The 18,087-nt window shown below is 34.4% G+C and overlaps 1 protein-coding gene across 1 annotated transcript; it reads right to left on the bottom strand.

The window, feature by feature from the left end:
• Positions 1–12,755: 12,755 nt before the first annotated feature.
• LOC108327747 (uncharacterized) lies at positions 12,756–16,845 on the bottom strand. Its single transcript, XM_017561441.2, has 6 exons — positions 16,556–16,845; positions 16,214–16,360; positions 16,010–16,121; positions 15,056–15,170; positions 13,760–14,713; positions 12,756–13,303 (listed from the first exon to the last, which is right to left on the bottom strand). Exons 2-6 carry the CDS (start codon positions 16,338–16,340, stop codon positions 13,076–13,078), a joined length of 1,536 nt encoding a protein of 511 aa, XP_017416930.1. The 5' UTR covers positions 16,341–16,360; positions 16,556–16,845; the 3' UTR covers positions 12,756–13,075.
• Between the last annotated feature and the right edge of the window lie 1,242 nt (positions 16,846–18,087).

Here is an 18,087-nt window from a genome sequence, read left to right as displayed (position 1 = left end):
TTGAGAAATTGAATGCTGCTCATAAAAATTTGAAAAAGGAATTTAAAGATTTGAAAATTAAGTATGAGAAGGAATTAGATGAAGAAGTTATTTTAAGGAATAAAATCTGCAATTTAGAAATGAAAGATATTACAAATGTTGAACATCCTGTTGAATGCCTTTCATGTAAGAGTCATATGCTTGATATTGATATTCTTGAAAATATGCTTGAAGTGGCAACAAGAAATAATAATGTTGAAATGCTTATATCTATTAAAAATATTTATAACAATAAAAATGTTCTTAAAAGTAAGAACCAAATTAAAACAACCCATAGGGTATAGGTTGAAAAAGGAACTTTCTATTATAGAAATTCAAATGTTGTCACATGTTTTTACTGTATGAAAAAGGGGCACACTTCTAAATAATGTAGAATAAAACATTTTGATGTTCCTAATGAAAAATATGCTTGGATTCCTATTATAAAGTAATTTGTCTCTAACCTCAAAGGACCCAAATGAGATTATGGGGACCAAAACTCTATTGTTTTGTTTTGTGATAATGGTTGAAATACCGTTATTTTTATACTTAATTTTGATATTAAAAACACTCTATATGATTTAGAAATTAGCTTGAACTCATGTTTTTGCTTTAGTTTTGTGAATAAGAGAGTTGAGGTTATACTTGATGATTTTATCACTAAATTTCCCTAATTTTGTAGGTTATTGATATGATTTGGAAGAAGAGTAAAAGTACCAAGGAGTTGGAACTCAGAAAAGACAAAAACAGCACCAGACCGAACAGTAGGATGCGAGAGAATCCAAACCGAATGGTTAAGAATCCAGACCGAAAGGTGAAGAAGATAGACCGAATGGTATGAATGTGGTGGAACCTAGGCCGAACAGTGTAAGCAAGAGAGACAATTTCCGAACGATGCAAGGCTGGCCGATCGGTTTGTGAAAGGAGAAGCTGAGTGAAGTGGTAGAAGATATGTCGAACGGTCAACAGTGTACGGTCGAACGATATCAAAGTGAAACCGAACGGTCCATCACATTTGCTGAATGTACTCTGCACCGCATCACGCTTGGGAGCCTCACTTAGGGCATTGAGCGCTAGCGAAGTGGGCTTGGACCCGTTTTCTGTTATTTAGCGAGCTTGAACCTGATTTCTGTTATTTTTCTGGTCTATTTAAGGACTTGCACGTCCTAGGAATTGTATCTTTTGATGGCTTGAGCACAAAAACACACTTTTCACCCCTTGGGGTAGATTTGGGGATGTGACAGCTCTTCTCTTCTTTCATTCTTTCATTCCATTGTTCATATAGTTTCTCCATGATAATGGGGAACTAAACCTTATTTGTTGTTGGGAAAGATGTAACCTCTTAAACTCTCATGTATTGAATTGATTCTTATTATAAATGTTTTAGTTCATTAATTATTAGGGTTTTTCCTCTACACTCCATGCATGCTTTGTTTAACTCATTCAATTGCATGATCAATTATTTTGTCACTATGGACACATATGAGAAAATCTAGAATTGGAGAAATTCTCCCAAAAGCAATATTACCTAGACATAGGGATAGGAGGGTTGTGTTAGCAAAATGATGAAGATGAAGTTTTGATGATATCCAAATCAAGTCAAGAACAACCAAGACTCATGAAGAATGATCTTTTGAAGACTTGTAATCTTTTGTAATATTTGTATGAACATAGGAAAATTAGTAGTTTTATGTATACATTCAAAAGTAATGTAAAAATAAGCCAAACAGCAAAAACTGTGCAGTGCTAATCGATTAACAGAGGGTGTTAATCGATTGTTCCAGTGCGCCATGAAGAAGCCCAGCATTGCAGTGTTAATCGATTAACAGAGGGTGTTAATCGATTAACGTTAATCGATTAACAAGGGCTGTTAATCGATTAACACAGGAGCCGTTTGAAAAACTAGCCGTTTTAAGAGCCGTTGGACTATCCGTTGGGGTGCTAATCGATTAACCACTGTAGCTAATCGATTAACACAGTGAGAAAGGCTGAAAACGAAAAATGGAAGAGTCTTTGGATGAGTCTATAAATAGACTCTCATTTTCTCTCAACAAGAACTTGAGAAACTCTTCCCTTGTGCTCATATACTCAGAAACTCTTGAGACTTGTGTGTTCTTGTTCGGCTTGTGAAACTCTTGTCTGTGGAGCTGGTGAAGTGCTGCTACAGTGACAGAGGAAATAGCCGGTTCATCCTTGGTGTGTCTAAGGAGGTGTTCGGAAGAGAATCATCCTTCGTGAAGTATTCGGAGGAGGTGTTCATCCTTCGTGAAGTATTCGGAGGAGGTGTTCATCCTTTGTGAAGACTCAAAGGAGGTGTAGTTTCATCTCTTGTGGTATCAAGAGAGGTGGTTTCTAAACTCTTACAAATTGTATCTTTGTGATTGTAGTTTGTAATTGTTTTGTGTTAGTGAAACTGTTTATCTTGTTTTGAGATAAGCGACTGGACGTAGGATTGGTAAGATCCGAACCAGGATAAAATCATCTGTGCAAATTTCTCTCAACCTTACTCTCTTTATTTGTCAATATTAATTGCTAAGTAAGTTTAATTGAGTAGAAATTAAAAGGCACACGTTTGAATTAAAAACCCTCTTGGTTTGTTATTCCACGCTAACCATTCCGCTGTAGCCGCTCCTGACAATTGGTATCAGAGCTTGCTTTGATAGTCATTCAAATGGCGGGATCGCATCAAACCTTCGCAGAGGGTGCTTCTATCAATAGACCCCCACTATTCACAGGTGAAAATTACGCATTCTGGAAGGTTAGAATGCAAATTTTTATGGAATCTATTGATATAGATATTTGGGATGCTGTTGTATCTGGTCCTTTTGTTCCAATTAACAATATGCAGGAACCAAAGCCCCGTGACCAATGGACTGCTCAAGATAAGAAAAAATTTGGTAATGATGTAAAAGCTCGTAATATTATTTCATCTGCTTTAACTGTTGATGAGTTTTACAGGATTTCTATTTGTAAAACTGCACAAGAAATGTGGGAAGTACTTAAAGTAACCCATGAAGGTACAGATGATGTTAAGAGAGCTAGAAAGAATACCTTAATCCAGGAATACGAAATGTTCAGGATGAAGCAAGGCGAAACAATAGTAGATGTTCAAAAACGCTTCACCAACATTGTCAATCATCTCATTGGACTAGGTAAATCTTTTGATACTGATGAGCTTAATATAAAAATTCTGAAATCTTTAGACAAGTCTTGGCAACCAAAAGTGACTGCAATTTCTGAGTCACAAAATCTCAACACAATGACCATGGCTGCATTATTTGGAAAGTTGAGAGAGCATGAACTTGACCTCGGAAGACTTGATGAAGAAGAATCAAAAGCCAAAAACAACAAGAAGAGTTTGGCGTTAAAGTCGGAGGTTGAAAGAAGCAAAGGTAAATCAGAAGATGAAGACTCAGACGAAGAAGAAGAATTGAGACTCATGATAAAAAGACTCAACAAGTTCATGAAGTCTAAAGGTAAAGGAAAATTTAGATACGAAAAGAAAGATAATCTAGTATCTTCCTCAAATTATCGATGCTATGGTTGCGGAGAAAAGGGGCATCTAAAAGCAGACTGCCCAAATCAAAAGAAAGGTGAAGAAAAGAAATTCTTCAAGAAAAAGAAAGCGTACATCGCATGGGAAGACGACAATGAGACCATTTCAGATTCAAGCTACTCAGATGAAGAAGCAAACATCTGTTTAGTGGTGAACGACGACGCTGGAAGCCAAGTAAGTACATCTAGCGATTCTGATAATTCTAGTCAAATTAGTGAAAATGAATTGCATGAAATTTATGCTGCTTTAATAGTAGAATCTGAAAAATTAGATAAAGCCCATCAAAAATTGAAAAAGGATTTCAAAAATTTAAAGTTAAATTTTGAAAATATTTTTGAAGAAAATAAGAATTTAAAATTAAATTTGGAAAATATTTTTGAAGAAAATAAAGATTTGAAAAATAAAGTTTTAATTTATGAAAAAGGTAAATTTACTAGTAGTGATAAATGTGCATCTTGTGTTAATCATAAGAAACTACTAGAACAAACAACCTCAGGAGAATGTAGTAAAACTAATGAAAATAAGGTTGTTAAAAATAAGTATGTTCCTAGAATTAAAAATAAGCATAATTATAGAACCCGTAGAACTTGGGTAGAAAAAGGAACAACTTATAGGAACACAAATGTTGTATCATGCTTTTATTGTATGAAAAAGGGTCATACATCAAACAAATGTAAACTTAAGCATTATGGTGTTCCAAGTGGTAGATATATTTGGGTTGTAAAATGATTTCAAATTTTCAAACTAACCCAAAGGACCCATACAAAATAGTTGGGTACCTATTGTTTAAAATTTAGAATTTCTTTAAAACAATATTTAAGAAAATATTTTTTTAAAAAAATTGTTTTTATTCTAAATATTTGAAAAGAAGAATTAAGAAATTTTTATTCCAAGGTAGATAAAACTATTTTTTTTAATATCTTCTAATATATAAAGCATATATAGTTTTAAATCGGAAAACATTTTATGTGTGCATGTTGTCTTTAATGAAATTGTAGACCTTGAGGCAAAATCTCTTGAGTCAATTGAATTATATTCTGGCAATGATGAAGATTTGTAGAAGACAACAAATGAAGCAAAGAATGATGACAATCCTCAAGATGAAGATCTCAACAATGTTTTATAAGCTCTTTCTCCTAAAACTATTTGCTTTAAATATCCTATTGTGCATGTTTGAATGAATCTTTAAATCTGAAATATTTTTAGCTCATATGCATACATACTTTTATTAAGGGGGAGTATTATCTTAGGGGGAGAACATCAAACACAACTTTTTAATTATGATCAAAAAGGGGGAGAAAATGTTTAAAGCTTATTTGCCTATTTGTGCTTATTCACTAATGCACCTTTTCTTCCTTAAGTTGTGTTTTAAATACAGATTATTACCAAAAGCTTTAAATCAAGAAGATTTTGATCATCATCAAAAAGGGGGAGATTGTTAGCAAAATGATGAAGATGAAGTTTTGATGATATCCAAATCAAGTCAAGAACAACCAAGACTCATGAAGAATGATCTTTTGAAGACTTGTAATCTTTTGTAATATTTGTATGAACATAGGAAAATTAGTAGTTTTATGTATACATTCAAAAGTAATGTAAAAATAAGCCAAACAGCAAAAACTGTGCAGTGCTAATCGATTAACAGAGGGTGTTAATCGATTGTTCCAGTGTGCCATGAAGAAGCCCAGCATTGCAGTGTTAATCGATTAACAGAGGGTGTTAATCGATTAACGTTAATCGATTAACAAGGGCTGTTAATCGATTAACACAGGAGCCGTTTGAAAAACTAGCCGTTTTAAGAGCCGTTGGACTATCCGTTGGGGTGCTAATCGATTAACCACTGTAGCTAATCGATTAACACAGTGAGAAAGGCTGAAAACGAAAAATGGAAGAGTCTTTGGATGAGTCTATAAATAGACTCTCATTTTCTCTCAACAAGAACTTGAGAAACTCTTCCCTTGTGCTCATATACTCAGAAACTCTTGAGACTTGTGTGTTCTTGTTCGGCTTGTGAAACTCTTGTCTGTGGAGCTGGTGAAGTGCTGCTACAGTGACAGAGGAAATAGCCGGTTCATCCTTGGTGTGTCTAAGGAGGTGTTCGGAAGAGAATCATCCTTCGTGAAGTATTCGGAGGAGGTGTTCATCCTTCGTGAAGTATTCGGAGGAGGTGTTCATCCTTTGTGAAGACTCAAAGGAGGTGTAGTTTCATCTCTTGTGGTATCAAGAGAGGTGGTTTCTAAACTCTTACAAATTGTATCTTTGTGATTGTAGTTTGTAATTGTTTTGTGTTAGTGAAACTGTTTATCTTGTTTTGAGATAAGCGACTGGACGTAGGATTGGTAAGATCCGAACCAGGATAAAATCATCTGTGCAAATTTCTCTCAACCTTACTCTCTTTATTTGTCAATATTAATTGCTAAGTAAGTTTAATTGAGTAGAAATTAAAAGGCACACGTTTGAATTAAAAACCCTCTTGGTTTGTTATTCCACGCTAACCATTCCGCTGCAGCCGCTCCTGACAGGTTGGTTGCCTTTAAGCTTTTGTGTGAATGTAATGCATGATTAATTGTTAGGGATACAAGACATTATGAACTAGTAATTAGGAGTAGGCTTTCTTCACCGAGATATCAGGTTTAACGTAAATTAGAAAGTGACATTAACATTAATGAAGAAGATGAATTCTTATATGCATGAGAGTGATTAGGTGAAATCTAAACCCCAACAACATATTCATCTCATATTTTCAACATCATCCATTCACCGTTGTGTTTAGCCTCAATTGATCAAATTTGCATTCATGTTTATTTTTATTGCATTTGCATTCAAAACCCCAAAAATTGTTCTTAAGTCTTAATTGGTTAAGCGATTACATAACTGTTTAGTATTGTGAGTCTCTTGGGAAACGATACTTGGTCTTACCATTTATTATTACTTGATACGATTCGGTACACTTACCGGAGTGTTAACATTTTGGAGGTTAAATTTTAAAAGGAAAAGAAAGTTCTATGGTATCTTGGTAATTTTTATGAGTTCTGAAATAATTTATGAATGTTAGATGTGTCTTAAGAAGGAAATTTGGTCCAAATTTGTGTTTTTCGGAAATTAACATGCAATAATCGATTACCAGGGGTGATAATCGATTATCTCGATCTCAAAATATGAACTTTTACAATTTGGCTCACAAATAATCGATTATCATGAGTGATAATCAATTATCTTAAGTTAAAACGTAAAAAAAAGATAAAAAAAACTTTTTTTACATTTTAAAAATGTGTTTTTCATTTTAAGGAGAATATTACATTTAAGGGGGTGTAATTTTAATGAATTAAAAGGACCTAAGTTCTTTTTGAATTAACTAATTTAGGGGAGCATAAAGCTTAGATAATTTTTTGATTATGATAAAAAAAAGGGAGAAATTCTTTGATTGACATCTTTAAGACAACTTGTGATAACTGGTACCTATTTGAGGGTGAGATATATGATTTTGTTGATATCTTGTTAATTATCTCTATTCTGGATTAATTACTCTTTTGGCAACTCACAGGGACCATCGACTGCCCCCACAGATCACCACCAGGCTTTCCAGTGTGCTTTGTCCTCACTCGCACACTTTCCGGGAAAACTTCCCAGAAGGTCACCCATCCCAGAATTACTCCAAGCTAAGCACGCTTAACCATGGAGTTCTTATGGGTCAGGCTACCGAAAAGTAAATGCATTTTGGTGATATGAGTAGTCAAATCAATTCCTTTAAGTTATCCTTCAACTGTATAGTCCCATACCTACACAGTCTCCAGATCCCTCTCATTCCGGTGTATGTTCGATTCGTCCATGTACCCCTTCCACCCGAAGCTGTCAGGAGCCGCTCCTTGTCTGTGCCCCCTACACCATGCTTCTTGCACCGGCGTCACTCCCCGCCCTCGTCTCCGTGCCCGGGTGTCACATGCCCACCAGCTTCCGCTTGGTTCGTCCTCGAGAGAAAACCAGAGAAAAAAAAACATGTGACACCCGGGCACGGAGACGAGGGCGGGGAGTGACGCCGGTGCAAGAAGCATGGTGTAGGGGGCACAGACAAGGAGCGGCTCCTGGCAGCTTCGGGTGGAAGGGGTACATGGACGAATCGAACATACACCGGAATGAGAGGGATCTGGAGACTGTGTAGGTATGGGACTATACAGTTGAAGGATAGCTTAAAGGAATTGATTTGACTACTCATATCACCAAAATGCATTTACTTTTCGGTAGCCTGACCCATAAGAACTCCATGGTTAAGCGTGCTTAGCTTGGAGTAATTCTGGGATGGGTGACCTTCTGGGATGGGTGACCTTCTGGGAAGTTTTCCCGGAAAGTGTGCGAGTGAGGACAAAGCACACTGGAAAGCCTGGTGGTGATCTGTGGGGGCAGTCGATGGTCCCTGTGAGTTGCCGGGACGTTACAACCTTCAAGAACATGACATATCACAAGCCTTCAATAAGTTTTTTATCATCATCAAAAAAGGGGAGATTGTTACCAATATGAAAGCATGGTTGCTTTGAAGTAATTTTGATGATGATGCAAGTGAAGACTTGAAGAATCTATATTGTAAATGATTAAAAACATGTTGTAGAAACAATTATATAAGATTAATTGTTCATCTGTAAAGTACTTAGAAAATTTCCTATGTAGTGTTTCATTGTGCAGATAATAAATTATCTCAGGTGATAATCGATTATCATGAGCCAATTTAGAAAAGGGTTGCTCACACAAATAATCGATTATCATGAGCCAATTTAGAAAAGGGTTGCTCACACAAATAATCGATTATTGCTCATAATACTCGATTATCTCTGTCTGATTCAGTATTGCCCAAGTCACGCAAATAATTGATTATTCCTCAGGATAATCGATTATCACTTTTTGAAAACCCTATAACGGACACGAATAATCTATTATCACTTGATATAATCGATTATCATTGGCAGTTGGGAGTTGACTTTTCAGTTTCTGACCTTTAGCTTATATATACATTTTACTAAACCTCTTAGAGGTTTAACTAAGTCCTTTGACAATACAGAAAAAGTCTAAGGAAGTTCTCGAGTATTAGTGTGCTCACATCAAGCCTTGTGAATAGGAGAAGCTTGCACTTAGTGTGTCTAAGGTCGAAGCGGTTCTCTTCAAGTTGATTGAGCTGAAGTTCTTCTGTTCGTTTGTTGAAGGAAGGTGTTTTCTGTTCTTTAACTTTTGCTTATTCGATTGTAACTTTTACAACTACATTTTAGTGAAAAAGTTAATCACTGTTTATAGTTATTAACGAATCACTATTTATAGTGATTAACGACTAGATGTAGAATCTTTTGATTTGAACCAGGATAAAACATTTTGTGTGATTTTCTTTGTTCTACACTTTTAATTTACCAACTGTTTGTTAAAAGTTTTAAAAGAAAATCTAGTCTTAGAACAAAGAATCATGTGGATCACCACCACTTAGAATGATACCATTCACACTTTCTTTCAAATTCCAAAATCTAGATTGGATTCAAATTCTCAAACAAAAAATAGGTTAGGCTAGAGCAAGATGATGGTCAGAACAGATCAGCCACTAAAACAGTTAAACACAAGGCAATGGAGATGACAGAAGAGTAGACTTTACTCAAGAAAACTCTAGACCATATGAAATAAGCAATTAAAAGCAACAATTAAAGAACTACAGATCAGATTTCACATGCATCAGAGACAATACCAGGATAATCAATCAGGACAAGCAAGAAACAAGGCAATGAATAAGGTGAGCACACAAACAGAACCTAAGAAGGGATCTAGAACAGATTAAGAAAGCTAAAAATGAACACGCAATTGAATCAGATTGACAGATTTAATAGATTGCATAGGATTGCATAGCCTTTTATGTGTAAAATCAACTTGTCATTTGACTTTTTCATATTGTTTTGCAATATCAGTTATGCTTCCTAGGCTTTTACAACAATCTAAAGCACATTTAGTAATACATATACAAAATAATGTTGCCTGATTCAAATTGCACACAAAAAAATGAGCTCAACAAGGTGGTTAAACCAATGAAAATGCACATAAGTTGTTCTTGCACAATGTAAATTGTCACAACAACTTTGTTTGACTAAAATGAACTTGTTTAAACTTTCATTTGGGTCAGAAACTGATTATTTCAAATATTCATCCATCCACTTCCCAATTGTGTAGAAAATAAGCCACTTGACCACCACTTTGGACTTTTCAAAGATTCAAAGGAATAGGCAATATTAAAAATGACTCTAGGAAGTGCAATTAGATTTAGCTAAGGTGGAAACAACAACTAATTGATAATCAAACTCAAACCAGAAATTACAAAGAATTAAGCACGGTGAAAAGCTCACAAAGTGAATAAAATAGTGAGGTCTGCTTCTAGTTTAGAAATCGAGCTATGCCAAGGCATTTCATTACACATTTGGTATGCCTAACCTTACACAACATAAATAAGATCCAAAACAACTTTGAACACAAACCAACAGTTTTAAATGAACTCAAATTTGTAGAAATAGATTGCATTTAGTGATAAGAAATGATATTAAAAATTATGCACTGACTCACTATCACCAAGGCTAGATTTATAATATTAAGTGGAATATTTATTATCTGAATAATTCACTACCATTCTACACGTCCACCTCAACCTCTTTTTGCACTTCAACTTGTTCCTCCCCATTTCCTTCATCACCAGCCTCAACATGTGTCAAACCTCCAACCCCACTACCCTCACCACTCTCTACAGGTCCTTCAAAAAGATAAAGAATTTGATTGACATCATTTCTACAACCTTTGGCTTGTCCACGCCATGTACAACAAACAAGTTTACTTTCCCAAAATATGTTTCCATGTTCATCATATTCATTGCCCCTCTATCATCATACAACTTATGTAACATATCATGTATACTATAAAATAACTCTTTTACTTCAATATACCCCAGATATTTAAGGGCACCTAGTATTTTAAAAAAAAAACTCCATTTATCGGATTCAATGTCCTAATAAGCTATCTCCCCATTTATATACTTAAAAGGCACTTCTTTTATCAAGATTCCACCGTGGTGGACCACTATCTCAAACATTTCTTCAGACATCTCAATCCCTACCTTGCAAATGGAAACTGGATCCACTAAATTAACTTAAAGTAACACCTATGGGACCAATATAAACCCTCAAAACACGAGAACTTTTACCATACTTTAAACCCTTAAAATGCGACAACTTTAATCATATTTAAACCCAAACCGACAAGGAATTACAAAACAATTACAGATTGAACATTTAACCAAACAATAAGAGATAATTACAACATTTAGACCATGAAGAACATGCTCAGTCAAAGAAAATAATACATTTAGCAAAAGTAACCAATTCAATACAAAATTAAACCCTAACACCCAAAACCAACAAGAACAACATCAGGTTAAGAACACTTACCTGACCTACGCTCTTTCAGTTACAACTTCGATTAACCACGAACCCAATTTGAAGACCAATTTCAGTAGATTCTTTAACCCCAAATCGCGAATTGGTTCTAACCTAACTGTAATTTCATTTAACCCTAACTTTAACTTTTCCACATCATTAAATTTTATTTTTAAAATGTACACCTCAATTGACCTAAGTTTACCAACAATGAATAATTGAATAGCTCATGCACTTTTGGTTAGGGTGAACATTATACCGTTAGCGTTTTTAACACCGTAAGCAAAAAGGACCAATTTGAACCGTTTTTATAAAATATATGACCATTATGAACAATTAAAAAATAATAAAACTACTTTGAACACAACTAATAAAACTAGGGACTAAATTTGGTATTAAACCTAAAGAGCCAAATAGTTTTACTCTTCTTTAGGATAATACCTTCCACTTGTGTCATGATTATGATATATACATTCTTCCTGTTTCGAATAATCCATTCAGTGACCTTAGGTTTAGTGACATAAGTTTGGTGGAAATTATAAATGTTGTATTTAGATCATCATCAAACATGAATTTTCTTATTTCCTAATTTTTAGGCTTCACTATTGCTTCCTACACCATATTAAATTTCCCCTATCATCCTATCATTCTGGATTTCATTTTCCGGAATACATTAAATCAAATCCTTGCATTTCTTGAGAGACAATCATGCCAATCCTATATTATGAAAATAATTTTCCAGAAGCTTTTGATGGGATACAACGAGAAAATTGATAGGGTGCAGAAAGCAATAGTCTTTAGGCTTTGACCTTGGTCCATTTGCTGTTGGGCCAACTTATCTTCTTAGTGCAAATTATCTTTCTCCTTGGTCCATTTGCTGTTGGGCCAACTTATCTTCTTAATGCAAACTATCTTTCTAGATTTCCTTAATTATTATGCTTAGTGATGCATCACTGGTGTTAATCAAAGGGCTTTCACAAAGTATGTAATTGATCGTGGTCTAGCTTATTTTGGCATTTATATGTCCTAATCACTGAGATACTGAGAGGCTGAGGTGCTTGAAAGTCGAGAACCATATGTAAGTACAACATATATTGTTATATTTATATATTTATATATTTATTGTATCTTCATGCTTCCTATTAAGACTAATATAAAAAAACTCTATTATTCTTCATTATCATTTGTCTTCATCCTTTGTCCTGTTATTAACGTTTAAGAAAATATACAATAAAAAGTACCAAATAGATATAAATACACAATATAATACCTATCTCTATCCCATTTACAAATAAATAAAAAATAATTTATATATTACCGTCTGCTATATAAAAATATTTATGAGATCAGAATTATTTATTATCTCTAATAAAAAAAGTCAATAATAGTTTGAAATCACTGGAAAAACTTATAAGTGTCAAAGTGGATCAAACTCGATAAAATTAATTTAATAGTTCAACATTATCAATCATGGTGAACTCAAGAAATAAACATTTAACAAGAACTTGGTTTAACTCCAGTGACTAAAATCCAATAATAATAAGAACATAAAAAGCCAGTAAAAAATTGTCAAAATGTAAAAGTAATTTCTTTTTAATATATAAAAAGTAAAACTATATTACAAGAATTTAAAATATATTTAAACCTAAAATGAATTAACTTCTTTTTTTCTCTTTTATAATCTAAAAGCATATCTCATTTTCTAAACCAAACATATCTCTCTCCTCTTTTTTCCTTCATAAACCAAACAAAGCAACAGTCGTAGATTGGTGGGTAAAAATTGAACGAGATTTTCAATGAGTAGTTCAAGGTTCGGTACAAACAATCCTGGCAACACGAGCATGCTTAAGTGTTTTCCTACGACAAAGCTCATAAAATCTCTGGATGCACACTTGTATTGTTTTAGAACTCTAGTAGGCACAGATATACTACAAACTTTCTTCACTGCCACATCTATTTGGAAACATGGTCTCACATGAATATCTGTGTTGCTCTGTTGCACCTCATACAAGTAAAGTGAGTAAAACAGTAATGATCATGCCTAGCCATCAGGGAATGATCATTCACTTCCAAAATCATTTTCTTCAATCTCACTTCCATCATAGGATATGGAGTTGTTATTTACACTTGGTTCAGAGCTGGTAGTGCTGCTTGTGGCAAGTGGGGAATCAGAAACACTCACTGTCCTGCTCTTTAAGGAACTACCTGATCTCACACTGTACATAGAGGAAGCTGGAATGCTTGTCACAAGAGGCCGCAGATTTCCCTGGATGCTTCTCCTTATGTCCTGTGGAAGACAAACCAAGCACACTCTTGTAACTTGCCTATTGAAACACAAGTATATTGCAGCATAATGTGTATCACTTTAACTGCTGTTTAAAGCTGTAATCTAATTCAGATCCTCAGCAATCTTTGTTTTTGTCCACATTTTGTTGCAAGTTCTAACATACTTCCACTATATCTCAAATGTACTATATACCAGTATTAATGTTAATATCTATTTACTGAAGCAACAAAATCTATACTTTATATTCATTATGTTACTTGATATCGTGCATGAATAAATTTTCCTTGGTATATATGGACATGGCAAATGCTATTGACATCTAAAGAACAGAAATGACTATTGAAGTCTGTAAGCATTAATATCTTCATTCTCATGATGTTGTATTCATCAACCAAAACTTCATAATCTAATTGATTTCAGATCAAACATGAAAAATGGAATAAATGGAAGACGTACCATATGTCTCATTGCCATATCCAAAGACTTCTTTGAAAGAGTAGTTCCGAATCCAGAGGTACCAGAAGAAGATTTTCCGTAGGCATTGTCACGAGAAGAACGATGGTCATCATGTTTTGGGGGAGCCAGCTTCCTCATGTTCACTACTCTCTCAACCATCTTAGTCCCAATCACAACTGGGCTTTCATCATTAGCATCGGTGAAACGAGCTCTGCTCAAAACTTGCATAGAGGTGTGATTATTGTGGACCAACCCTGTTGAAGTTCTTCCTTTGGTAGGTGTACTTGCCTGCCTTCTAGATTTTCCATTGCTACTGGCGTCAACAGAAGATGATCTAGAATTTGGCGCTGCAGGCCTAGTCCTTGTGGCTGAAGCTGGTCTATCTATCAATGATGTCTTCAAATTTGGAGGAGCATCAAGAGAGAAACCAGGCATTTGAGAGGGTTCCCAGGGTCTAGATCTGACCGATGGAGAGCTGCCACGTGATGGCACCGGATTCTTAGCAGCTGGAGGGCCAGGGCGTGCCTTTGATGCTGATGAAGGCCTAGTAGGAGGAGCTGATACTCCAAATGCCTTTGATGGAGTTGATGATCTAAGTGTTGGTGTTGCTGATCTTTGAGATGTCTTGGGGGGTGCCAAGGAAGGCCTTGTAGTAGTAGGTGTTGAGGACCTGGAAGTGGATCTTGTAGGAGTGGAAGATCTCCCTGGTGGAATTGATGACTTTGCAGATGTTATGGTAGCCCTGGAGGTAGGTGTGGAGGGCCTAGAGGATTTGGCTGTTGAAGGTAATGTTGGCCTTCCAGAGGGGGTTGAAGATCTTGAAGTAGCTGAGGTTGGAGCTCCAGATGATGAAGGTCTCCTACCAGATGTGAAAGAACCTATTCCTGGCACTGATGCATGATGTTTAGAAACTATATTGCTTCTTGAACCAGGTTCTGATTGGATATTAGCCACCTGACATACAGAATACAACATAAGAAGAAAGTGGAAAGCATTTCATAAATTAAACCTACCAAAAAAGGAGAATATATTACTAGAAAATGAAAGCAAGATTTAAACCTACCAAACAGTATTTTGAACAAATGCTTTATTACTAGTTCAAGTTTATAAGAAATCACAAAAATTGATGAGCCTCACTTCTGATTTAATGAATTTTACATATGGTTTCGTAACTTTAAATAAATTTCAACTAATAACAGACACGATTGTGTAGACAAAGTCTATGCTATGAGTATGTGCATCCAACTAATTGTTATGGTTTAGCAACATCTAAAAATCATATACAATGGTGCTTACCCTAGGTTTCAAAGCTGTTGGACGAGCATTATGAGTCTCCTGTTCACTCTTCACTGATATTTGTGACTCTTTTTCCAAAGTAGGAAAAAGAGGTGAATCTGGTGGCGCAAGAAGCCTGATAACAGGAAACTTCTAGTTAATGCAATGCAATCATGATTGACCAAAATGGTAATGTAATATAGATGCAGAAACTAGAAATGAGGTCAAATACAAAGGTGCTAATATATGTGTTATGCAACTTGGTTCTTCTCAGTATGTAGGGTAATTGCTATAGAATAGCATACCAGAAAAGTCGAATAAACGAAAGGATGAATGCACTGTGCAAAAAATATAGACTTCATTTCTGATTCCTCCTCTAAAGGTTTGCATTTGAAATCATAAAAGAATAACATTAAGGTGATCATAGATTTTCTTTTCAGCGAACTGGCATCAATGTCACAAGAAGACACGTGAAAAGTATTACGATTTGTTTCTTAGGAGAAACATTCAGCACATATTCAAGCATGCATTGGAAATTACAAAGCTCCAATGATATCAGGGAGAGTGTGATTTCAGATAAAATATTTAAGAAACAAATTAATTATGAATTATTTATCCCGGGTGGTTGATAAGAACAGGAACATAAAGGTGGAAGTTGGAGTTAGATGTGCAACCAGAACTCGTCATTGACAAAATTGAAGAGGATAAGAATACTTTTCAGCTTCGAATGGGGACAGCTGAAAAACTCAACAATGCACTTTAATCATTCTAAAAAACTCGCGAATCATGGAGTTTCACTTTTTCTATTATGACAGCTTCCATCTAGACTTGAAGAATTTCTATACATCAAACTTTACACAAAACCAAATGCTCAAGAAAACCTTGGTTCAATTAACTAGAATATTCAAGATCTGTAAACTCACAAATCCAAATCACGCACCCCACCAGCAATCAAAAGTTGAAGTCGAAGATTACCATTCATAGTCAGACTTGTCATTCTCTGAATTCAAGAATTCTTCAACCCCATGCTTCCTTGGTGGCACCGAAGACACGATCTTAGAATTGATGGAGCCCCCGTGATTGGATTCTGTGGTCAAATAACATGACACAGAAAGGCATCGTTAATGGATTATAGAACACAACAAGTGCCACAAAAAACATGATACGAGAAAAACATACCCAGATTGGACAAATCAAGTTCTTCGGAGTTTTGAAGGAGAAGAAGGTTGTTTATCTCATTCTCTTTCTCTCTTCTCCTCATCTCGAGGAACAAAGAGAGCTCTTCATCTCTCTCCTTCATCACCATCACCTCAGCTTCTCTTCTCTCTAGATGCCAAAAAAAAAAATCACGCTTAGATTATCCCTTCGAGCCAAAATATCCCCTCAAGCCAAAAACCAAGTGCAAATCACCAAAGCCTTATGCTTTCAGCCAAAACTTAATGATGGAAAGCCTAAAAATTGACATGACGAAAGATGATCCAAAAGGGTGTGGTAAAAAGACACTCAACAACTATCAATTACCGTTATGCAAGGAAATAAAATTTGGGTCAGCACAGAAATTTTCTGCAATAAGCTCAAGCTAAGAACTCAGCTGGTGTTGGATGAAGAGTTGAGTCACGTGTAGAAGGAGGATTGAGTGGCGTCTGTTTGCGTTGGAAGAGGAAGAACCTATTATTTTTATTCGAAAACGTTTGATTTGGTGATTGATGAAGTGCCTTGACAAGGTTGGACGTTGCAGTTGCAGTTGCTGTGCAACTTTGTCTGGTTGGCATTCAGATGTTTGAAAACGGAAGACATGTAATAATAAAAACAAAAGATTTGAATTCAATTTCTGAAAGGTTTATTTATTTGTTTCGCTGACACAATTAATGCCTTTTATTAAAATATTTTGCTTTAATTCTATTTTGCTTTATTAGTAAAGTTTGTCCACCGGTTTTGAGGCTAATGACAATGCTGCCACTCCAGAAAAATTGTTTGAAATGGTAGAAAATTAAACACAAACTATTTAAAATATTTCTTTATAATTTTAATTTTAACTTTAAAGTTCCATAAAATCTATATTTTAATAATTTTTACTTATATTCAACTTTTTAAAGTTAAAAAAAATATTCTTATGATTCAAAATTTTGTTGAAGATTTTAGAATATTAATATAACGTGAACATGTTTCAATGAAATGTTATATAAGACTCAAATTTTAATTTTATGATATTAATTATGATAATTGTATTAGGATGACCTAAGATGTATTTATAATTGGTAGAAAATTAAATTCAACAAGCAATTTAAACACATCCCATGATTTCAAAGAAGAAAAATGTAATCTAAAGACTATTATTATTTAATGGAAGAAATGTTACCAAACAAAATCAATAGTCTTTACATCTCATCTACATTTTTAATAAATATTTGACTTTTTATGAAGATAAAATATAATTAATATTTTATTAATAACAAGCGTTGAAAATATGCTTAAAAAGGATAATAATTAAACGATCATAAACTTATAAAATACAAAATATTTTTTCTTACAGAAAAATAGACAGGTAAGAGAGAATAACATGAATGGTGGCTTAGATTAAACTGTACGAAGGGAAATAAATAAAAAAAACATGAACGGGACATTTTCTTAGAACTTTAAAATATTTATGTCAATAATATGTAAAGAAAAATTTTACACCGACAAAAGCTTTTAAATAATTTAATTAAATAGTAAAAGAAAAGTAAGAAAATAAAAAAAATGGACTAAACTGTGGATGTAATGAAAAAATAAAAAAGAAAAAGTTATGGAAAAAAAAGTCATAAACATTTATGAAACAACAACATTATTCTCATGTAAATAGCCTGTAAATAAGAATTACATGCCCAAAAAAAGTAAAATTGTAAAAGTAAAACACAGAAAATGGGCTAAAAAAGATGTTACAAGTGAGTAAATAATTATATATAGAATTAATTAAGAGTTGACATCTAGTAATTTTTTGTATAATTAAGGTACCAAACTTGTTAACAAAAAGCTAGGGTGAGATTCATTTGTTTAGGTATCTTTTACCATTT

The sequence above is a fragment of the Vigna angularis genome, chromosome 2 (assembly GCF_016808095.1).
Source record: "Vigna angularis cultivar LongXiaoDou No.4 chromosome 2, ASM1680809v1, whole genome shotgun sequence".
Classification (NCBI taxonomy): Eukaryota; Viridiplantae; Streptophyta; class Magnoliopsida; order Fabales; family Fabaceae; genus Vigna; species Vigna angularis.
Note: the sequence above shows the minus strand (reverse complement) of the source record. Positions and strands in the feature narration are given on the sequence as shown.